The following is a 24845-nucleotide window of genomic DNA, read 5'->3' as shown; positions in this document are numbered from 1 at the left end:
ATGAAATTCACATTGGAAATTGCACCTGTCATATTGTGACTTATGGCTTAATGGTTCACGTGGCCACGGCAGAAGGGGCCCTTGTCATCAGAGTGTCATTGATTGGGTCCTTCCAAGATCACAAGGTTGCTTCATTATGTATGAGGCCTAATAAGTCCGCGACATGAACAAAGAAATCAGTCGTGTAATAGCAAAGCAGAACGTGGCAACTGCCAAGAGAAGTGAACACCATGAAGTGAACTTCATTCATATAATTGTAAAGCGCGACAAAACGGCAAAGTCAAAGCCTCCTTCGCTTTATTCGAGCTATTCAAGCTGCCACATCATGCATTTCCATGTCAATAGCGAGGCTGGTTAAGTGTGACCTGCTTGGAATGGTGTGTGCTGCGGAGCTCTGTCCGTTTTCATTTTTGCTCGATTTCAGTTGCTCGCTCTTGAGATGCACACACTTCCTCTAATTTACGGCTGTCAATACGATCTCTCAAAACTAGCCATAAAAATGGTAAGAATCAAATGCAGAAAAATTCTGTCTGATGATGGGGTTATTATTTGGGTTCACACACAGTACATATTACACACTAAAAAAATGGCTGGGTTGTTTTCCTGAGCCACTTGCTGGGCAGCTGTGGAGCAGAATAAGCGGTCTGAAGAGCTGAAGTTACTCACCAATTTGGACAGTTTTGTGCACTAAAGTAAATTTAATGGAACATTCTTCCAAAATGTTGGCAGTGGATGGAGGACTCAGTGGGTAACACAGCTGACTTTGGTCCTGGGGTGCAAATTCCAATCAGGGCCAACGATAACAAGACCCTCGGGACCCAATCTAAACTGATATGGGGGGCCACCGGAGAGAGTCCGAGTGTGTCTGGGCTATATCAAGTGTTCACATAAAAAGGGTCCAAGTGTTGCAATCTTCTCAGTCTTCATTAATAACAATTCCGAGCATTAACGGTTCTTCAGAACATGAACAAGATGGATGACCTGGTCCTTTCACTCTCACTCGCGTACTCGTCAGCATGTCTAGCCGAGTACGGATGTCAGATTTCTTGAGCGCCTCCATTTTTTTCTGTGCATTCAAAGCATGTCGGGGTGCAACAAAAATACATTCTGTCTCCTGTTTTTCCGTAAAATTGGCTGTTCTCATTGCCAACCTTTCTCTTCGAAGCAGGTTTAGAAAAACGCATGACTGGGATTGGATGACAGATTTATAATCATGTATTTTGAGAAAAGTATCCATTGTTTATACCATGATTACATACACAAAATAAAAATCATCTCGTAACCAGCTTTAAAATTGATCACTGATTTATTTGATTAGAGTGAAGTAAAAATTGGCTTCAGTCAGGTTTCCTGACACGCAATACCTCTGGAAGTCGTATCGGTCTTCTTTTATTTGTTCATGAAAAAAAAAAAATGGAATCAGTTTTAATACAACAAAAGACTGCAAATAAGTTTGCATGTTTTCATCCAGGAGTCAGACAGCTTCTCTGATCTGGAAAATAAATGAAAGCTCGCAGATGCTTTAGTTCTGAGATTTAACACACACGCCGGTGCACACGTTAGGCGTTTCTGACAAGGAAGCTTGTTTTGACACTTCTACAGTTCTGCGTGACTTCCTCTCTGCAAACTGCTTCATCCCCACCGAAGGCGGAGAAATCATTTGGTGTCACTTTTACGAATCCTTAAGTCCTCCTAGCAAAGCCATTTCAAGCCTGTTAGGATATTTAACATTTGCTTTTTTTATTGCCTCAGTTTGCAGTTCATGGAGAAACACCATTCGGGCCCATTGTTGCATTTCGGTGTTTTACGGGGAAATTAACCTTGCACATGCAATGATGCTTAGCTGAGGCTTTAATGAGTCACTCCGTGAGGTGAAAACTGATCACGGTTCATTGTGTTAACAAAGCACTGAGCGTTAGCTAGTGTGGACAGGCAGCCTGTGGTTACTTTACCGATGACATGCGGGGTGGCGAAAACATGCTGGCCTCATAAAACCATCTCGCAACCATGTAAACAAAATCCTCCTGTGGTGGACCAGCTTGTTTTTTCTGTGGTCAAAAAAGACTTAGGCTTCACACGGAGTTGGCTAGCCTACTTGGCAATTAAACTGGAAGCGCGAGAGGTCATGTCAGTATTCGACTGTCATGTGCTTGTCATCCATCCATCCAATATCTGGAAGGCTTTACTGGTTGTCATGTTGGGGACAATGCTGAATGGAATTTGTGTCATTGCTTTATGTGTGCAACAAAAGAAGTATTTCCATAATAGCCCGCCGCTAACTGAGTGATGTGGATGAACCTGACATTTCATTTTCCCATATTTTCACGACCATTTCGCGCATTGTATTTAAAGGCGCTGTCTCAGTTACAGACTCAGAATCAGAATGCCCTTGATTGTCATTGAACTCTGTACAACGAGATTGGAGAGCTCCCCTCGCAAGTGCAATATAACAAATAATTTAATGAAATCTATCAATTAAATTGATTAAATCATTAAATAAAAATAAATATGAAATTAAATAAATAAAACAGATTATGTTGCAGTTCTACAAGATAAGGGTAATTGTGTGTGAGAGTTCAGCGTGGAGATGGCTCTCGGGAATAAACTTTTTTTTCAGTCTGTTAGTCTTTATTTTGATGCACCTGTAGTGGCAGAGTGCAAAAGGTCGAAGAGGCGTGAGCTAGGGTGAGTATTGTCTTTGATGATTTTGCGAACTCTGCTGAGGCACCGGGTGGTGTAGATGTCCGACAGGGAGGGGAGAGGGCAGCCAATAATCCTCTGCGCTGTTTTGACTGTCCTCTGGAGCCTCACTCTGTCTGCCTCAGTGCAGCTGCCGTACCAGGTCGAGACACAGTAAGTCAGCGGGCTAACGAGGGACGAGTGGCAGAAGGGCTGTATTTGAGACAAAAAAGGTATTATTTGGCACAGGCATGGTAAAACATACTCTATCTTAAAACATGCGGTAGCATGCATGCAAGCTAAAACATACTCAAGCATGCATGCTTTTAAAACGAGTTGTGCAATCATTCTGCACATTAGGTTGTGTCGTTCAGTGTGTGGCGGGCCTGTGATGCAGGCAGCTGCTGCTATTTAACTGGATGTTTGTCCCACACATAATCAGCCTTTTCATTGAATGACAAAGATTAGTTTCTCACACAGTCTCAATCATCTTTGGGTTTGTGTGCCGGCATTCATGAAGTCTAAAAATGTCAATTTAAGCAGAAGTGGTTTCAATCGCTTTTTATTTTCGGGTGCCAGTTGGTGCATGTTTACACATTCACACGTTTATGTTGAGCTAATTCATTGAGCACTGACTGAAAAGCATTTTATTCCTTCGACATTACGACCATTGTGGCATCAGAGTTTTATCAGCCCTAGAGAGTCAAATCCAATTGTGACATTCTTTGGAGTTTCTCAAAAAAAAACAAAAAAAAACAATTAGTCAACGACTGTCGGATTATGCGCGTCAAAAAATTGGTCATCTTTGTTGACATATTAAAAATTGTATACAGCGCCTTCTGAATTTACATTCATTGTAAATTCATACATGATACATTTTTTAGCAGACTATATATCTACTAAAAAAATATCCAGATCCAGATGATTTTATTTTGTGGAACCACTTGACAAGATAAAATTGACTAAATTCGACACAATTTTTTTCAGTGCTGAGGTCTTTTCATTTTTTTTTTTTTTAAATCTCTTTAAAGTCAACAGCATATCAGCAATTAACTGTCGAACGGCATCTACAGTATTCGAGTGGAGGCCACTACTTGAGAAAATTCTGTAACTTTTTTTCCTGCCATTGGCAAAAAAACCAAAAAAGTTTCTATCCTTAAAAAAAACATTGCGTTGAATTTACTCATTTTTGTCAAGGGTTTGCATTAAATAAATCATCTGGATCCAGATGTTTTTTTTAGTAGACCGTAGATCCACTAAAGTGAGTAAATTCACTAAACAGTGTTTTTTTTTTCTGTGTATGTAACATGCTGGTTCAAGTCAATGTACTTAATGAACTATGAACCATCAGAGAGTAAAATGCGATTGGCGTGGTTTAACGTTAACTAGAAATAAAAATAATTTAAGAGGTCGTCTACCACATGAAACAGGGACACCGTACAGAAATAACACTCCAATGTCTTTGGAAGTCTCTTCATAATTAGTGAAGTTCCGTCTCTCCACTCAGGTTTGGGACCTGTGAGATTGACGTTATTATGAAGTGAGAGTCTACACCTCAGTACTCTAAGGATAATTAAAATAGTGCAGCTATTTGCAGCTCACAAAAATATCATTTAGTCGCCTCTCAAAGTGGAAATAGAATGAATGTTGTCATTGTTATCGCTAAGCATTAGCCTAACGACCGGACACGAGCATGCACACGAGTACCAAACTCATAGGGTCCATTTACACTTGCGTGAGAGTATGTCTGAGTGATAGGATGCACACATGACGTCTGTTTCATGTTGCTCAATGCCTTCCTCAAGAGCTCCTTGGTAGTAGTCATGCTGCAGCCTAGCGTTTATCCAGCAACTACTTGCAATTTGCTTTGCCCGCAGCAGCAGCTGGAACCGTGACCCGTCACTGCATGAAGTGCCATGCTCACACCCCTCCCGGCAATGCACTCCAAAACAATGGCAACTCTTGTCTTAACACACTCCACAAAGAAGAGCATATAGCCAATATGCTGTGCCTGTTTATGCATGAAGGTTGTGGCATAATATTATAATAGCATCCGTCTAGCAAAAAAATCAAATCAAATAATTCTCTAGCAATGTCAGTGTTATTTTTGAATTACAAGTGTATTTAAAACAAGCACATATCCGCCGCTAGCTTAATGCTAACATAAAATGGGAAACACCAGTATATCTATATGTCCATCTTGTCTCACCCAGAATGAGTCCCATTTTTAGAGTGCTATTTTTGTCATAAACAATACATAAGGCAATTTTCTTTTCTTTTTTTTTTTTGGAAGACTGGAACGGATTAATAGTATTTCCATTCATTTCAATGGGGAAAGATGATTTGAGAGCCAACTGTTTTGCATTAACAGACTGTGTTTTTTTCTATTTTGGGCAGATAAATCAGTAGAACATGATTATACAGAGTAAGTCATAAGTAGGGATACACTTTAAGTTGTTTAATTGTAAAACATTTACAGTTATTTTATTACAATAAAATGTAATAAACAGTTTGATGGACAAAACCCAATAATCACTTCTAAATTAAGGTTCCACTGTATTATGCTGTCACATTCAATTAACTACATTGTCTGACACTTAACTACATACAGCAAATGGAATTTCTTGTCCAAATATTGTTAGTTTACACAAACACACATATCAGTTATTTCATACAGATTTCGCTCAGAATTATTAATACTAAATTAAAAAAATTACATTTTTCAACCTGTTAATTAAAAAAAAAAAAAAGAAGGCCTATTCGAACACTGAGCAGCCTCTGGTTGTGTATCCACAGTCACATACTGCACACACCCTAAGAGATTGACACGGGACAGGTCAATACAAGTCTACGAAAATGAATTCCATTGACTTGGCTCTTTAGGGCGGTTGTGTGCTGATCTCTTTTTTTTTCCCTCATGCACTTCTGCAAGGAATAATGTACTGTACTTACCTTGTCGGCAGTCTACAACATGGCTGCTCACTGAGAGAAATTCTAGTCAATCATGTTAGTTTACAACTAAATTGCTGATCAGGTTGCGTTTGTTCTTGGGACATTTTATGGACAATTGATCTGGGTGCTATAAATGAAGTGCCAGGTGTCCCGTAAATCGTTTTATTGATGCTGGCAAATGGCAGACCACAATGAAAAATTTACATTATGGTTTGAATTCCAGTAAATAATATATTTTTTATTTTATTTTATTTTTTTTAGGTTTTAGTAAAAAATAGGTACAGGTCTTAACAGTTGGTGCTGATTACAGAAATGACCTGTTAATAAAATACCTGCTAATTACTGCAGGTAATTAGTCATGGAGTTGCTTCAGATAGTATACACAGCATATTAAAAGGAACTAGATGCTTCAACATGCAAACCTGCTCTGGGGAAGCTTCACCAAATTCACATTTAATTGCTAATTTTCAGAGATTATTCAAAATTTACATAAATATTTAATTTTCTCACGCTTTAATTTGGCTTTCAATGGGAAGTAGCTTCTTTCTGCATGCGCTGTGGATGTGCAATTTGTTACCCCATAGGCGTCATTTACACATTTCTACTCATTTTTTCCTCTCTTACTCACACGTGAATTTTTATCCGATACTGCCACCTCACCTCCATCTCTTCTCCAATAAGATGCTCCAGAGAGTCCTGGTGCACACCCATGTTACCATGGAGACATGTCTCCTGGCCCCACAGAGCTGGAATCTGGATACAGTGGTGATGGACAGCTTCAGGGAGTGTTCCGGGTTGTGGCTCACACTCGGGCTTCCCTGAAGCATCGGGCTCATATGACGTGCTAACGTGCTAACGCGCTAATGTTGCCGACGATAAAAGCGGCCGAGAGAAAATCAATGTCAGACAGCCCGAGTGGAAAATTGAGGCGGATTCTTTTGCACTCGTCACCACGAAGCTGAACAATTACAGGCTGAATTGGTCAGTGTTAACAGTGGCAATACTGCAAGTTTTTTTTTGGAAGCCAATAAGTTGATCAAGCATCAGCTAATGAGGAATGAGCAATGGCCACAGACGAGCTGACATGGTGCTGACCTCTTGTCGCCCATTGATTTGCTTTCGGGTCGTCTTATCTTTGCGAGCGCGTGCTGCAGCCCTCTCTGCTAATGACTGGAGCGGACGAGATGGAGTGACATCAATGTATACGCCTTTGTGAAGTCAACATTGCCTTTAGCATTACAGGATTATAAACAGACCAGAGAAGTAGAGGATTAGCTCAACGACTCGTATTGTCAGATTGGTTCGAAGAGGCACAGAAAGTGAATTAAAGGTCTGGATAAAGGTTGCTCTTGCATGTGTGGCTTTTACTTTTCATGTGAATTTCGCTCAGCAGTGTAAAGCTCAGATATTGTAGAGCGGGTGTTGGGGATTAAAATTGTGAATTTGGCTTAGAGTTGCTTGTCTCTCATATGTATGTGTCTTTATATTATGCGCATTTTTTAAGTTGAGGTATATTTTAATACACTACAAAGTCAAAGTAATTAGGTCGGTTTTTCGGAAACGTGCAGTGGAAACTCTCAGGCCTAACACCTCTGTTTGCATTGGAAAACGGTTTCTGTTATGAAATATTAATGGATAATGAATTAGTTCCTCTGCGAAATGTCACCTTCATAAAACCTTCATCGTATGAACAGGTTGTGTTTAATTACTTGCATTTTCCCATTCTTAACTAACTAAAATACATTTATAAGTAGCATAATATCAGAGCGATCTTGTGTTTGGAGGCGAGCACGAGCGCTGACAGCTGGTGGAAAACTGAAAAGAAAAATCAGTTAGCCAACATTGACTTAACTCTACAAAAAGTCTGAAGTCACTTAACCCCAAATACAAAATGTATTGTGTGTATTGGGTCAATTCCTACCACTTCATTCTACGGTCGAGTAGCCTCAACAGTGATTACAATAACAACCCATTTGCCTGCACTGATTATTTGGAGTGCAGTCCTTTGATTTTGCTGACTATGAAGCTTTGTTAAATTATGCGGCGCCATATCAACTAATCATCAAAGCACTGTATTGTGATGTTGTTCTCGACGTTTGATATTATCTTACTGTCACAAAATTGCCACTGAACTGCCGTGACTGGTTTCATGATGATAAGCAGATCAGTTGAACGTTTCATCATTTCTGACATCTGAAGGGAAAAAGCAAAACAATTCAAACGCAAAGCCAGTCACTGGCGCAATGCTGCAGTTGCTCCAAAGGCCACCGAGCTGTGAGGTCCTTGAAAGTCAAAGGTCATGTAGTTAACACATCCTGCCTTTGTTTGCAGAGGTCTTCCTGTTCTGTGAGGAGACCCGTGTCCTCCGTTTCCTGGCTAGAAACACTGTCAAGGAAACAATGTTCAGGAGCAGGTGTTCAACAGGTCACTTATATGATGAACTGCCTTCAGGGCTGGAATTTAGTCACTGACATTAATAAGTACTTCCTGCTCTCTTAATGTATGATGATGAGCTTTTATTAATCAATATAATTCATGGCTAAATGGTTGAAGTGAGACAGTAATAATGGGAAGAACATACAAACTCCACACAGAAATGCAGAGCTGAGACTCAAACCCTGAACCTCTGAATTGTGAGACAGATATGCTCACCACTCCCAGTAAAAACAAACAAAAAACAAAACAAAACTGGAAGTACTCAGTGGCTCTCTCTTTTCTCGACTGGCTGAAATGCAAAACTGTCAACCAAGCGACGTCATGCCCTCTCCCGTTCTCCTTTGCTGTTCGTGAATGAAGCAGCTGTGTCCAAAAACACCTACACGGTGCAACGCCAGTGAATTAAGCGAAGCGGAATGCCCACTCACATTTGGTCTGATCGTAGACTTTTTTTCCCCCTTAAGTATCTGTGGCTTGTATCGGTAGCCTCCATGAGTACCCGATACCTTAATAAGGCCTCTATCGGTCCGATACTGATACCTGGTATCGCTTAGCGACCGTACCTATTTTATACACTGGAAGTTCAGTCATTCTGTGACGCCAATCACCACCATTTGTTGAAACAAGGTTCATTCGATAATAAAATAAATGCACAGTATAGACAAACATTGGAGTTATTTCTCAGCTAACCACAACACACTTCAGCCAACTTTCAATCTCACCAGTCCCATTCTTTCCTTCCTCCCCCCTTTTCCCAGCAAACAGATAGCAGATGGCTCCATCTCTAAACAGAAACACAGCACACTGCTGGTCTGCCACATAACAGGCAGCTTAATCAACAACTTGAAATGTTTGATGTTTGCGCAAATTCAATGAGGCCTCCCTTTGAATAAACCAATCTGCTCATTTAGAGTTCACTAAAATTTAAATTCATCAATTAGCCAGTTGGATTGTTTTTTTCTTTTCCCATAGAAGCTTTAGGTACGGTACTTGGAGTTCATTTTTCGTCGATATTGAACGAAAGTGCATTCTCACTTTGTTATTTAAACAAATACAAACAAAGAAAGGACGATCAAACTCTCACTGGAGGCAGGATTAAAAGTATAAAGTTTTGGTATCATTTTCACTTTAACAGCTGACATTCATTCTCGTCATGATTGTAAACCACACTTTAGGGACAACCAGCGAGCATCCGTCACTTTGTCGAAACCGCAACCAATGAAGCCTTCAAAGATCTGGGAATCATTCTCCACAGTGGCTCAGGATTTTTAACACACTTTTCGTGTGGGTGACCTATTTTTCCAACCTCGTGTTGAATGTCGCGCTGCAGCTGGTAGTTCAGAGTTCCCTTTCTTTGTTGTGGCCTGTTTTCTGGCATCTTCCCCTTCACTCACCCACACCACTTTGACATTTTCCCTTACGCCGCGATTTGCTTTTTTTTGGAAAATAAAACACAAAAGGGGAATAGAGCCCTTGTGGGAGTAGGAATCATTCCTGGGAAGCTGTGATGTTGCATCCTCGTGCTCGCTCATGCAGGAGACGCACACACTTTGAAAGCTCTGCAAAGCTGTGAAGGCAAAGGGAGGCCCCCTGCATTATAGGGACGAGCTGGGACTGTGGTTAACCGCAGGGTTCAAGCAGGCAGCTCCAAGTTGAACATCACACACAGGGAAAGAGGGGAAGGCTCCTCTGCACAATGTCATTGCTGCACCTCAAATGACAAGCTTCCTCCGCATGGAGGGCTTGGCTGACCAAAATGACACCCTCAGCAGTGCGAAAATGTCGCCTGTGTCACTGTTGCCGTGTCGCTCGCCAGTCAGTCTTGTTGGTTGAGAAAACACAGTAGTACTTGGATATCTTTTGCAAGTGTCTTAATACACTCTTAGATGATTTGTTTTAGCAATGCAAGGAAAACTCATTAAAAATTTAATATTAATGTTCATATTTAAAATTGCGACTGGATTTTTCTGCTTAATTCATACTCCACATGCGCAATAGTGATCCCAAATTAATTTTTCTACTAGTGGTGGCACTCGCAATGTATTATTGCAAAGACGATTTTTGACTTGACTTCCCCTTTAAATCACACCAAAACTTATTAAAAAAATACTTTTCAGCATTCCACCGCCACAGTTCTCACTCATTTTCACTTTCTTCCACATTTCTCGAAATACAGATCACAATTAAAGTTTACTGTAAAATTCAAACGCAAAATGTTCACCCAAACCATATAATTCCTAAAATCCATCAAAAGTCCACTAGCTTAATGCTAACGTAAATTGTGACTCACTACAGACAAGTTAATAGAAATGAGCATATTATGCGTTATAAACCTTTAAACCACTACTTTAACACTCAGAGGAGTAACTCTGAAGAGCATACAACAACACTGGCAGCGCTGCCCTGTGAGTACATTGGCAATTACTGGAGCTCCCTTGGGGACCTTCTCTGCCTCTTCTTGCAGTTACTGATGCTGCATCCATTCCAGTCGACATTTGAGCTTCCCGGCATTTAGTGGCCTAACAAGCCATTATACTGCAAGTGTGCAACTCAAAAATCTGACTCATTGTAATGCTGTGAAAAGTCATAAAATTCTCTAAAATAGTGGACCACATCCCATGAACCAATCAGTATGATGTCCAACACTTATGATGCAAAGATTCTTGCGCTTCGGTCGAGACCTCCACCTGTGTGATTTAGCATGTCAGTATTCAGTAGCAACTTAAGATCAGTCACAACAGGACTGAAAAAGTGACTTTTTTTTACTATTTCATCTCTAACCTGCCTAGTGAGTGGTACATCACAGCGAGTGTTAGAATGCGTGTTCCTTTGAGATTTTCTTTTCACATGAAGTATTCTGACACTTTGACAGAAACTACAGACGCGCGCCCCGATTTTTCATCCTCCAATCGGGTTGTAGGAAAACCCCTGAGAATGCGCAAGTATAGACGTGCAGCAAAATGAAGGCAGACATCTTTTTATGTGACAGTAAAACAGTGAAGTCTAATAAAGGTTTTGGGACCACTCCTCACAGTTGTTGCTCATCTTGCTTCGAGGCGATGCTTTTATTCTGTGAAATGGACCTTTCTCGCTTTCTGGGATGGGATCAGTGATTGCGTCTGATGACAGCGCTACAATGAGGGGTCAGGTTTCTTTGGTGTGGCATATGGAGCTGCAGCCTGCTTGGCAGCATCAGGTTCCTCTTGAGGAGAAATTTTACTCCACCGGCCGTGGAGCACATACGCTTCTCATTACATGGCTTCTCACACATGTTAAATGAGTTGACTTTTATTTTCAATTATGCATGGGGAGGTATTTTATAACGTGTATTACTGCTTAAAATTAGAAATGTTGCCCTACTTATACAGTACATTATATGCAAACAGTGTAATTATCACCCTCTTTAAATTTGAAAGGACTATTTCACGTGTTTATTGTCTTTCTATGTAAGAAATGAATTATTAGTAGATGTGGCATTTATATGTGCAGTTGCAGAAAAGACCAGGCACCTCATTGGGGAGGTCATATTTAGCCATTTATTTTCTATGGTCTTCACTCTCTTATTTACACCTATGGACAATTAAATGTCTTTGATGAATGTAATGTTTTTGGAATGTGGGAGGAAACCGGACTATGTGCACCCTACACAGGAAAGCCGGCACCAAGATCCGACCCTCATACCTGCAGAGGACTAAATCCAGACTCCTTGCAAAACGTGTCTTCCTTTGGGGCCTTGAAGAGTGGCGACAACTTGGTGTAGTCGTCTCATTGAACAACTCCCTTAGACTTGTTCATGAGCGTGGAGGAGAGACTTCTGACAAACTGAACTGGAATTAAGTACCTTAAAATAATAGCGAAAAGATGCACGATGACTCTTGTGTTTTTTTTTTGTTCTTCATGGACAGAAATCCGTAACCAGTTGGTGGAGCAGTTCAAATGCTTGGAGCAACAATCGGAATCACGCATCCAGTTGCTGCAGGACCTGCAGGAGTTTTTCCGTCGCAAGGCTGAGATCGAATTGGAATACTCCCGCAGTTTAGACAAACTCTCCGAGAGGTTTTCCTCCAAAATCCGCAGCTCCCGGGAACACCAGCAGTTCAAGTAAGTCCGTTGTGGCTTTTCACCTCTGTCCTCACTTATGGCTCTGCCTCGTTGGATTGCGGTGCAGAAAACTAAATATTAACTCATGTTTATGTGCTGTAGCGGAATATCGGTTGTAATAAGCAACATCTTCAAAAGGTCAGCTCACTGGGGCGTAGTGAGCAGGACAGGACACGACGCTAGCGGTGGACAGCTAAAACTTGCTAAACTCACTGGGCGTTAGTTCAGCACTTGACAGAACACGGAAAAGCTTTTCACTCCATGTTGAATCAAATCACATCTTCCATCTAAATATGCAACAACACTCCACATTAGAAGTTGTGAATTGCTTTTCCCCTAAGTACTAAAGGGGGTCCCAATCAAATCACCGTGTCATTTCGTCAAGATAACAGCTCACTGCCTGCAAAAAGAGCACACTTGTGATGGCATTGTGTCATATGTCTCAATTATGTCAAATTCCGAGAGGCAAGCATTCAAACGGGCACTGAGAATAATTGTATCGTAGTCATCGCTTCCTATTATGACAGAATGTGGATTTGTATGATAAAACTGCGCGGATGAATGAAAAGTTTATAATTTAGTACATCTCATATAATCTGTATTTGGTACAGTTGGTCATATTTTATGAAAAGAAAAACAAAAAATGAATAATGCCTTTATTTTAGGAAGTTGATGATATTGAACAAATTCACAGATACAACCACACATTTCGAATACTCCATCCTTCCATTTCTATAGTGTTTGTCCTCTTTAGGGTCACAATTGAGCCCATTCCAGCAGACTTTGGCGGAAAGATGGACTGGTTACCAGTCAACACAAACAGTCAGATTCACACCTATGGGCAATTTTGAATCTTCCGCATGCTTTTTTTTATTTGGATGGCGGGAGAAAGTTGGAGTACCCGAAGAAAACTGTAAGCACTGCGAGAGTTTGCGCCAAAGCCGAATTGCAAACCCAGAACGCACTTACCACAATTCCACCTTGCTGCACATTTCTAGATTTTTGTCAAATTGTGACTTTCGCCAGTTCCAATACACACAACCAATTTAATGCGTTTATTAAAATTTGGTGCAAATGTGAATTGAAATGTGGTTCATGGATGATTTTTTTCATCTTTTCAACATTTGACGCATTGTGAGCTTTCTGATACGAACTATAAATATGTTATGTACGTGTTTTATGTTCAAGTGACATTGTAGGTGGATGCAATGCAATGTGTGTTTGCCCTCGCTGGCAAATCATGACACTTAGTATACCTTCAATCAGCTTGCTGTGACGTAATACCTTATCAGGGGCCTATTTGCATGGTGTCAGGGGATTGCTACGGCATATTATGCTAAGGCTATGTGATTTATTAACCACTAATGTATCCTCATTCCATTTATTTTATTACCGTTTAAGCTGTGCAACAGGATCTCTGTGCATGCGCTTTGCATTTCTCAAGAGTATTGCAGTTTCTAGGTTAGACAATCATTTAATGGAACTTCATTGAGCAAAAATGTCACGACAAAGGAATGTTCTATTAAAAAAAAAAAATGGAGTTACTTGTAGGCGTGATCGTCTTGAAAATCCATATGAAAGTCTTCTCGCAGGGAGCCCTAGCAACACATTGACACACGACTCACGCAGGGCATGAAATTAAGCTCTGCCGCTCCCAGAATCAAGCACCTCAGGGCACGTCGGCGTGCTTCTCCCTGAAATCTGGAGCAGTAACCCAACTGAGATCTGGCAGCAATTCTCAACCCGAACTGGCGCCAACCTGTCATTTCACTCCAGCTCTGATCATAATGTTAGCAAATAAGGCAACACTGCAACCTGAACGTTGTCATTTTGACTAGTTTGAAGTATGAGCGCCTCCATCAGTGTCAGTGTTTCCTGAGAAACAAATTCTTTTTGGTCCGTGTTCCATCTGTCAGGCTTAGTGTAATAAAACTGCTGCGTGACAAAGAAATTAATACATCTTCCTCTGTAGAGCCAATGAGTCCACATGAATTCTCAAGGTACTCTTCAACTGATAGCCAATGATACCACAGAACAAGAAAGTAACAGAAACGATAAACTGTGTGATCTGTATAGTATATAAAGGAGTGAGGCCAGAATCATAGTTGTGCAAGTTAGTTCAAAGGCGAGGAGACGTTTAACTCATTCACTGCCATTGACGGCTATAGTAGTCAAAGAAGATCCATTGTAACTGGGCTGGCAACGAATGAACTTAGGGAGGACAGACTGGCTGACTCAAAAAAAAGTGTACCTCGTTGACTGCCATTGACGGCAAAAGACGTCCAAATTCCTTTTTTTCCTCACTCGGCTGGTAGTGAATGAGGTAAAAGCGGAAACGTTCCCATAAAATGGACTCATGTTGACCAAATTTTGTTATATGAAAAATAACACACTACAGTGATCGATTTTAATCATAGTTGGAACTTTCCTGTGCTTAAAGGTGGCTTATTATTGCTGCAGTGATTCAAGAAACTATTTCTGCTAGTCCTTCTTGGTTTCCAATCAGTCTGTAGTGGCCAAAATAGCAATTTGATTGTGTTTCAAAAGCTAAATGTGTGAAAAAAATGTTCCTTTTTGAGATGTATGCAGTCAAACTCTGGATGACAAAGGGCAATTGGAATATTGTTCAATTCCACTTGAATATGATATTTTGGCATTCTTGGTCTTCCTTATTTGTGAAGTTGGCGTAAAATTTGTGTGCGGGGGCGTGCATGAACCAGGGCAAGGATTTGACCGGATAATTGAATCCAGCTGTTGCAGCAGGTTACATTCAGGCATTTGAAGAATCCCCTCTCAGTTGACACAACTCTGCTGGTGCAACCTGACTGGCTTAACATTTGCACTGCGCAATGAGATCTTATCCACCGAACGACATGGCATTGAACATGACACGGGAAGAAAGAGGTCAATCCACAGAAACATGCTCTTATGAGATTGCATTCTGACAAATTTCATGGTACCGTCCGTACCTTGTTTTTTGGGTCACTGTTTGATACATTTTTTTCAGAAAGAAAACCACTCTTTCAAAATTATCGCGGTTTTGCTGTCGACAAAAAACGCATTTTACTTTTAACTTAACTTAAATTTATAGAAAAACAGCTCTTTTGAATGGTAAACTGCCACCTGCAGTGTTATGGAAGGTGAGTTCCAAACCATTTGCAATAGACACTAGTTACGGTATATCAAGATGTGAAAACAGGAGAAGCTTGGTCACATTTCTTGAGTTTCCTTAAAAGTACACGATGGTCTAAAACTACGGCCCGGGGGCCACATGAGGCCCGTTAAAGGTTTTAATCCGGCCCGCCAAACTTGAAAAAGATTAACTGGATAAACCTTGTTCATGTTTTATTTTCTAAATACCCTTGTTTGTCAAACGCAAATATTTTGTTGTAATGCCTTTGTTCATTTTAATTTAGAATTAATTGTATTTTTTTTTCCCCGATGAGGTGAGGTTACCTAAACACTCCATCCATCTGCATCCTCTGTCAAATTTTAGAACCCATTGTGGCCCACCAATCATAAAGTCTGCCCACGCCTGGTCTAAAATAACAGTCAGGAAAATTACTGTTAACAGTTTTTATTATTATTATTGAATCCACTTCTAAAATTTGAGTTTCCTCAAATTTCCTCTGCTCGTGCTTGTGGTTTTATGTTTTACCACGTCCAGGAGATGCACTTTGAAGGCAGATACAGTTACAACTGTGAGTGGGTGAACACACAATTGGCACGCACGCAGCATTAATGCAAAGTGAATTGCAAAACTTGCAAACTGTGGTCCATAAGGACGTATTTTCACATGCAGCGCATTACGGATGACGGTAACATCCTGTCTAAAATTGGCTAATTTCCGCAATATAAGAAATAGGTGTAGTGTAATTCTTGATTTTTGGGGTATTTTGACAGAAAACATCACAGATTCAGATTGAATTTTACTTGCCATATGCAACAAGCACAATGTGATTCCTACTCCCCTTAACTCCACAGTATAAAACAGTAAAAAAAACTAACTACACAAAAAATAAGTACACAAATATGAATTTTATTTAAAGTAATAAAACTGCAACGGACATTTAACTGTTCAAGATGTCAGTTCACCCAGAAATTGTATGTGAATGTTGTCAGGAATCTGTAAAAGTATTTACAGCAGAGCACATCGTGGCCATTCCAGATAGTGGCTGAGAGCAGCATGAGGCATAACATTGAAGCCATCGGAATGCTAAACAATTACTTTGATCTTCCAAGGATGCCATGAGCTGATCATTGCCACATTTGTGGCCGCTCTATCCATTATCATGCCTTTCATCTGCAGCGACTGAGATTTGAGTTCACCCGAACAAGTCCATCACAGAAGTGTGATGCTATTAAATGTTTTATCAAGCAGAAGAAGAAAAATAAGATTATTTTTGTCAGATTGAACTGGCCCCAAGGCGCGCGCACACACACACGTTCAACGCTTTTCAAGGCATTGTCCTGTCATCAAAGTTGCAGCTGATAGGAATGAAATGGTGGAATAATTAAGACTGAGCATAGAAAGTGACAATAAAGTGTGCATTCCTGAACTAGGCAGGAAGCTAATCACAAATCCTGTTAATAAGATGTGACATGCCCTTTATGTGTCTTTCCTCTCTTTTTAGGGTGATTGATGGTGAATCGCCGAAACACCAAATTGGCCTGTGGGGCAAAAAAAACACTGTTGGCATAAAGCCATCAAACAGAATGTTGGTGGTCTTTGTTACTCTAACATCTTGGAAAGTTAATTTGGGTTCTTTCGTTGCTGTCAATTATTTGGGTGTTTAATAAGTCATCGGGAAGACTTTCTTGCAGATTGTCGAGTGCGTCTGATAGTTGTCGTTTTAGTTCATTTGAAATGTTTCATGGGGTTAAAAGGGGAGGTTAACCCAAAAATTAGCTTTTCAAAAATATGTTCTATGCAGCCCATTAGTCGAAACATGGCTTTCTGATTAATAATGCGTTTGTGGAATCTGAGTTAAGCGGTAAAATGCACTCGTTTTTGTCGATCTCAGGGGGGGGGCGGCCATTTTTGCCTTGCTGTCAACTGAAAATGACGTCACAGTTAATCCGGGCTCATTTTATTGCAAAGAATTTTTGGGGTTGACTTCCCCTTCAAGGTGAGGGCTCGCACTCATTCAAGCCCAATGTACAGAAGAAGGCATCCAATTTAAATGGGATTTTAATGGATGGATAATTGAAAAAAGCCATTCAATTTTGTTGCCTAATTCAGTGTTTATCAAACTTTATTGAGCCAGGGCACTTATTTTACACAGCACCAAACAAAAATGTCAAGCTAATACAGTATCCTGAAAAATATTGATGATCTTGTTAGATTTCTCCCAAATGTACTTAATGTGTGAAATTTGGGCCTGTTTAGTTGAACACAAAAATATTTTGTATGAATGTTAACATTTGGCATCTTCTGCCATCTAGTGGAAGAGCGTTTTGATCGATGAGCAATGATTCATTATTTGTACAAAACAACACTGATAATTCTTGGACCACTTAAGTAGAATCTGATCATTTCCCAGCGCAGTATAGTTGGGGATCACTGGTCTATGAAGTGTAATTACCCGGAGATGCAAAAATTAATTTAGAACAGAGTTAAGTTGAATCCAAGCTGGCACTCTGTTGGCAGCATCTTTCCAGTACAGAATGTCGATCTGATTTACAGCAGCGGCAGCCACAAGCACACTGACCCCCCAAGAACTATTGTGCTCTTCTACTAAATCTCATTTGGCACAGTGAGAAAAATCACCTGTGAAGGGTTGTTTAGTCAGACCTTGGTTCGACTTTAACATTGACCTTCCATGAGTTGATGATGCAGCTCATTAAACTACAATCACCGCTGAGTGTCATAAGAGTAGATTTACGTGGATGGAGTATCATGTTTGGAAAAGATCTGGCAGGGCTTTGCATTGTTGTCTTTCTTGAGTGCAAATGATTGGTCGAGGATGATTTCAATCTTCACAATGGAGCGTTCGCCATTTATAGAAGTTACTTTTTCCCCCAAGATGATGTCTCTATTGTGATTCTGATGTGCTGATCACACTTTTTCCGATCCAATACCGCTGCACTGCATTAAGGTGAAAAGAAAATATAAATTGCATAATGTATAAGCTTAAACATGGTTTGCAAGATTCCTTTTTCTGACTGCATTGGATTTCTTACACAGTAAGCATTGCATTTAATGTGCATCGTTATTTAAAATGTGTTTGATTTAGTTGAATATATGAATCCATAGAGCTGCGTAGTTGGTTGGAGAGTGCTCGACTTCCTCAAGTACAAAAAAAAACACGACTGATTAATTGCCTTTATAAGCAGCACGGCACATGTTTAAAGTTTAAAATAATTAAAACTCGTCACACTATTGTTTAAAGGTGGGTGTCTTAAATGCTTCACGTTTTCTAATCTGTTAGGCCACACTGTATTATATCAAGCTTTGCAGACTTAGTTTGAAGTATCTTCGGACTTGCTGCCAACAAGCAAAATGTTTCCACATCTCACTCTGTGCCTGTATTTTTCTTAACGAGCTGCCGGTGAGTGCAAAATATTTATATTATTATAATTTATGACCATGTCTTTCTCCTGTTGAATGGTAATTGGTATTAAAACCCCGAAACATTACATTCGTTAATATAGTACTAAGATACTACTGTTTGTGCACTGCAATTTTTTTTGTTTCTTTATGACTTTTAGAAATGACGAAAAAAAAAAAATCTGCTCTTTTTCAGTTGATACGATCATATTTAAATGCTGCTCGTACGTAAATGGTTGCTATGGCAACAAACACCTACGGCTTTAGTCCCACTTGGTTTAGTAACATTGTCAACCTATAACCTTTGAGGGTCAGATGTTAAACTAATCCTCTAGATCTTGTTTACAGACAGCAGTCAATAGGCCGCCCTTATCCCAATGCGTACTGCAGCTGGTCGAAGTCAGCATGTCATGCATCAAAAGATTAGCCGCTTCACAGTATGTAGTTTTTGCCGTTCTATTCCAAAACTCCGGCCCCTGCCTGCATGCAGCTGCGTATTAACAAACATCGGCAAACTTCATCCACAAGCAAAACTGCTGCGTGAGGTGTAAACTGGTAAAAGGAAAACAAATGTGTAGCATCCGCCCGTGTACCCTTTTTTGCCTTTTGAAACAATTTGCTGGCTTGTTGTCTGGGCTGTTTGGTCGATCAGCAGCAGGCAGACAGTGTGTGGAGGATTAGGAGCATTCAGCAAACATTCTTTGGTTTGATAGATACACATTTCCTTCTGTGAATCTTGGCTGGGACAGATGATGGCATTCAAGCATGAAGCATGGTTGTTGTACCCTGATATGCGCATTATGGCGACATCTTGCAATGGATTTATTATTGAATCAAATTACTCTCATCGCTCTGCATTCATTTTTTTTCCAACAGAGTGCGTGTCAAAGAGGAGAAATTGACAAAAGCACAGACGTTTCGACATGTTAATGATATCCTTTGTATAAATACCCATGACGTGATGCCATTTAATACCAACCCCACCCGCTGCTCTCTATAGAACGTCAACCCCTTTGAAGGACCAATTGGAAGAAGAGTTGTAAAAAGATAGCCTTTGACGTAAGATAGACCTTGAAAAAAAATCTATCTATTAAGAGGGTGAAATATTTCCAGAGATGTGGGTCAAGCGCAAGTCTAATTAGCGGTCGCTTGCGACTGTGAAATGAGGGCAGTGGCAAGGAAAATGACATCTCTGACATTGCCTGGTATTAATTTGAATAAAATGTGACTTATTGTGCTTGTAGGTGGCAGTGGTGTGCAAGTACACAGTATGTAGGTGTGTGTGTGGGAGTGTGTGTGCATGTGTGTGTGTGTAAGGGAAGATAAAAAAGGACCAGGAGGCAGGCAGTGCTTTGGGACAGGATCTGGACGTTCTGACCACTTTTAAGGATTAGCACAATTTGGAGGTGCTTGGTCCCCAAATCGCACATAAGACTTGTCTGCAGACCGTTAAGGCAGAGGCTGATAGCTCAAGCGGGATCGCTACAAAAGGACAGATGATGAGGATGTTGAAATAGGCGGCCCCAGAAGAGGGAATAAGAAAGTAGTCCTCTTTCGATTCGCTTTTGCGAGTAAATTAGTAATTAGTAATGTGCGAATTGATGTTGCGGTTCCTCAACTCTTTGAAATGACTTTGATACCTTGATAATGTATTCTGAACTAATTTCTTCTCTTTACATGGCACAGGTTCTGATTACTGCTGAAAACATTGTAATATATTATGTCAAGTTATCTTTAGTTATCTAAATGTTTGTTTATACAATGGCCTCAGTAGTTCACCCTCTCAAAATGAATTCCAAAGCTGCTTTATGGGCCAATACTGTCTAGATTCTCGATGTGGCACTCTTCAAGTGACTAAAGTGTTGAAGAAGAAAATAACTAAAATTGAGTTATAAGGCAAAACACTGAGTTTTCGAAATTGTCAATAATGCTGGTTTATGAAATTAAGAATTTAATGTATTTTTTTAGTTAAAACTAGGAAAAAAAACGTTTTGTTTTGTTTTGCATTTACAACGTTTATTACATGTGATAGGCAACGTCCTGGTTCTCAGAACAGGTTTTAGTTTTAGCTAAAGCTAAAGCTATGTATCAACAGATTAAGGTGTTATACAGTGCTAATTTTGTGTTTGTGTGTCCATAACCAAGCTACTTCCTGGTTTAGGAAGACAGGACTCTCCAATTAGCATTCCACACTCAGTGATGTTGTGAATGTACGCCGCTGCCCATCGCTATTATTGACCTGAGACTGACTTGCAACTAATCCAGATCATCTATTTTCTCCCAAATTCATCTTGGATGAACTCCAGCTCAGGATAAGTGGTATAGAAAATGGATGGATGCCTTTATCCAAACCTCGCTAACATCTAATTGATTCTTTGTTAAATGTCCTATCATCCAATTTTGTGGACCTTGTTTGTGTATTTTTTTTTGTGCCTAATCCTACTACCTAACAAGCTAGCTGGCTAACTAACTGTTATGAAAACACTTCCTCTGGCGGCTCTAGCGTGAAACTCTCGTTAATGTGGGCTCAATCAATTTTGCTTATATTGTAGTGTGACTTAGCCTATGATTCCCAACACTTGTAGCTGGCTATCAGCCTCATAAAGCGTGATTAGCATTAGCATCATCTCCGGAGGGTCTTCTTTGATGTTGCTGAGCCCGTGTAGCACACCCCACGCACGCACACGCACAAACAGAAAGCCACCACCAGCAGCAAAACACTGCACTCTGGTCCTGCTTTGCTCTCACTTCCTTCTCTCCTTCTTTTGTCTGGTCCTCAGGGTGGCTTGATTGATGAATGCACAGACAGAAATCAAGACATGGGGAATGGCTTTAGCAGCGTAGCAGTACGTGTGTATGTAGTTGTCTAGCTGTGTCTATGCAATGCTCTTTGGATTTGAAAGCACCCTCGCCAGCGAGTGCTTAAAGTCATTATGCGGCAAAGTAGGCCCGTGCATCTTTATACATTTAACCAGTTGATGTCTACGGAGAGTGTAATGTAGAATGATTTGGATGAAGTGAAGATACTGTGGGGATTGAGGCAGGGATGGAATGAATGAAGGTAAGGGGAAAAAAGGGAAGGAGCTTGGGTTCATTTATTTTATTCTACTGATGCCCTAATATATTTGGGTGTGTTGTTGAATTTATCACATGTGGTCTTTTAGAAATATCACTTTCAGTTTTCCCTAATTACTTCTGCAAAGCATGTTTTCCATTCTTATTTTTAGTGACGGGTACATGAAGTGAAGTAAGTTATGGAAAATTCACTTTTTAGACACCTGTTTACAAAAAGCTGCTTTCTAAAGTGCTTGTCATCAAGTGTGGAAATTACACGAGCTCTTTTGTTAACTCCCTTTTCAAAATGTGTTTGTGAGCAAGGCTTTTGCAATTTTGCAGGATTATTACATCTCGGGTCAGCTAATTTACATAATAACACCTCCACACTGAATTGCTGCACCGGTGATTTGGCAAATTATCTGCGCTACTTTGAGATGTTTTCTTTCCAAACAAGCGACAAAGATAAATGCTGCTGTGTTGGACGCTCAGATTCCTGTCAAATAAGAGTGTTTTGATTGTTGGCTTTTGATGACCGTCACATAATTGTTTAGCAAAGTTGTTGAGGTCTTTGTATTTGCCGATGTGTCAGCTGCATGCGCCTCATGTCTGGATCCACACAGTGTTTAGTCAGGGGCTTGATGATGAAACATTACCTCTTCAAGTAAAAATACATTCACGTTTACTTGGATTAGGATGTGCATATATATACAGCCCATTTGATTGAAACAGCTTTTCTTTTTACTGACTATAACCGCGCTAATATTTTAAATTCTTCAACCTGTAAAATGCCTTGACACCTCTTTGTGTGGAATAATTACAACATTTGCATTTTGTTTTATTAAAAAAAAATATTAGGACCACGGTATTAATTGCGTCATTAAACCTAATGAATATGGAAAAAAAAAAAAGAAACTGCGAATATATCCACCCCTCATGATTTGTGTTCTTATTTTCCAGGAAAGATCAGCACCTGCTGTCCTCTGTGAACTGCTGGTACCTGGTGCTAAACCAGACCAGACGCGAGAGTCGTGACCACGCCACCCTCAGTGACATCTACACCAACAACGTCATTCTGCGCTTGGCCCAGATCAGCGAGGACGTCATCCGTCTCTTCAAGAAGGTCAGTGGCTGCTTAATTCCGTTGCGGTTCAGCCTTGCATTTCACACCGAGAATAGCATAGAATAACCCCTTTTATTATTCCCACACTGAGGTGGTTTGCAATAATGGTGCCCTTACCGCTACATTTAAACAAGATCAGAACATATTTCGCCTGTTGGCCCAGAAACCCAGCATGTGTTATTTCTGAGGCAGCACTTTTTTTTTGGCTGCTTTGATTGTCATAGGTGTTCAGATATTGCCAATCATAGTTCAGATGAAAATTGATGAATAATTTGGGAGACATTTTGCAACTGATGATGATTAATCAAGCAAATTAGTCAAAATGAAGTATATTACTTACATATAACAATCAGAAGAGCTGACAGTTGTTTCAGTCACAACATGTTATATTGCTGCAGACAACAGTGTTTCTCCGCCGATAAAACTACTTGTCTGTTAAAGTACAAAGACTGACCTTTTAGTGCAAGAGATTACCAGAGCATACAAAGAAGAACAGCAAGTTGGAGTAGAAGACAAAATACAACAAAATAGGCGGATTTATCCAGTCTGGTGAAAACATTACAAATTGAAACTTCTTGTTCTGATTTTTATTGTAGCTGTGAAACACATTAAACAAACTCAGATGGTTGCTATTTTCGGGCGGCAACAGTGCAAACTTCAGATGGCTTCCTAAATGGCTGTTGTTCCATTGCGCATCCCAATAACGGAGTCTCACTCAACAGAACACGGTGTTAACTATATGCATAAGAATATAAAAAGCAGAACGAGCAAATCTGGCTTGATTTGGATTTTCAGTATGAGCATATAGTAGACAATTCTTCTGACCCTTCAATTCTGGCCAAAAGGATTTACCTTGTTTTCAAAATGTCCCAAATGTATGTGGGGAAAATGTGTTAAGGTCTAATGAAGCCAATGTTGACATTTTTAGCCATCATTAAAAAAAATATTTTTAGAGCAAACAATACTGCCCACTAGCCAAAAAAGACGATATTTTCAGTGAAGCATGGTGTGGCAGTATCTTCCTTTTGCGTGGTTTCTCTTTAGCTCTTTAAAAAATCCTTCAGGCTCATGATAGGATGTAGAAAAATGCCATGAATAGCCTCCTAGAACAGCTAAACTTTATTTTGCATTAATCAGAGTCACTTAGAATTGTAGCAATTGTGTGTTGAGTACCCTTTCACAAGTGTGTGTGTGAGAGGTGAGTTTTGATTTTGAAATACTGGATACAGTAATTTAATAGAACATCACTATCACATCCTATTGCATATTATTGGATGTGATTGCATTGTGCTCGTGTGTCTTGCGTTATGAGCTCTGGGTGGGGTTTTGAGGCTGGTAGAAAATGCTAAAAAGTGGCAGCTGGCAGGAACGGTTCAAAACTTGAAAACATAATTGAGAAAAATGTTCTTAGCTAAATATTTTGATGGCTGCGTATTTCAACTGGACCTCCACACCACCCCTCAATACATTCTGCAGTGTTAGTGAGGTGACGGCTATGATCGCTGAGCTTTACAGATGCCATTTGAGGTGTGGCGTTTACACTTCCTGCAGATTACGTACATTCAGAATGGATGCATTTTTGTTACATTCCGAATAAGGCGGCTCACTCCAAAATGATTCCAGTCCTTACCGCGTATTGCATCACATTTGCTCATTGCCCACTTGACCCCCCCCCCCCTGCCACCCCCCTGAGCCCTGAGCCTCCGCAGTCTGCAGTACACGCTGCAGTCTGTCTCACTTCAGAGCCACTGATGCGCGCTGATGCCATTCACCAGCTGCCTTAGTCCTTTGGGACTTGAAGCATTTATTGCGTTTAGTTTGACGCTTGTTTGTAATGAGACTTAATGCCAGTATGTCTGCGAAAACAATCAAATCCTAGGCTGTACCCCCTCACCTCCTTTTTTTTTAAACACTAGGTAAATTCATTTAGAACTTCATTTTTCTCTGTGT

General features: G+C 40.2%; 1 protein-coding gene across 1 annotated transcript in view; it reads left to right on the top strand.

Moving 5' to 3' along the window:
- Positions 1 to 24845, top strand: part of srgap3 (SLIT-ROBO Rho GTPase activating protein 3) — a 68037-nt gene that overhangs the window by 3956 nt on the left and 39236 nt on the right. Inside the window, exons 3-4 of the mRNA XM_088308838.1 lie at positions 11973 to 12168; positions 22733 to 22895. Of these exons, the coding sequence (XP_088164964.1) occupies positions 11973 to 12168; positions 22733 to 22895 (359 nt within the window). The remainder of the gene's footprint in view (positions 1 to 11972; positions 12169 to 22732; positions 22896 to 24845) is intronic.

This window comes from Idiotropiscis lumnitzeri, chromosome 11, assembly GCF_059441095.1.
Source record: "Idiotropiscis lumnitzeri isolate Australia: NSW breed Sydney's pygmy pipehorse chromosome 11, RoL_Ilum_1.0, whole genome shotgun sequence".
NCBI classification, from domain to species: domain Eukaryota; kingdom Metazoa; phylum Chordata; class Actinopteri; order Syngnathiformes; family Syngnathidae; genus Idiotropiscis; species Idiotropiscis lumnitzeri.
This window is presented reverse-complemented; position numbering and strand designations above follow the sequence as displayed.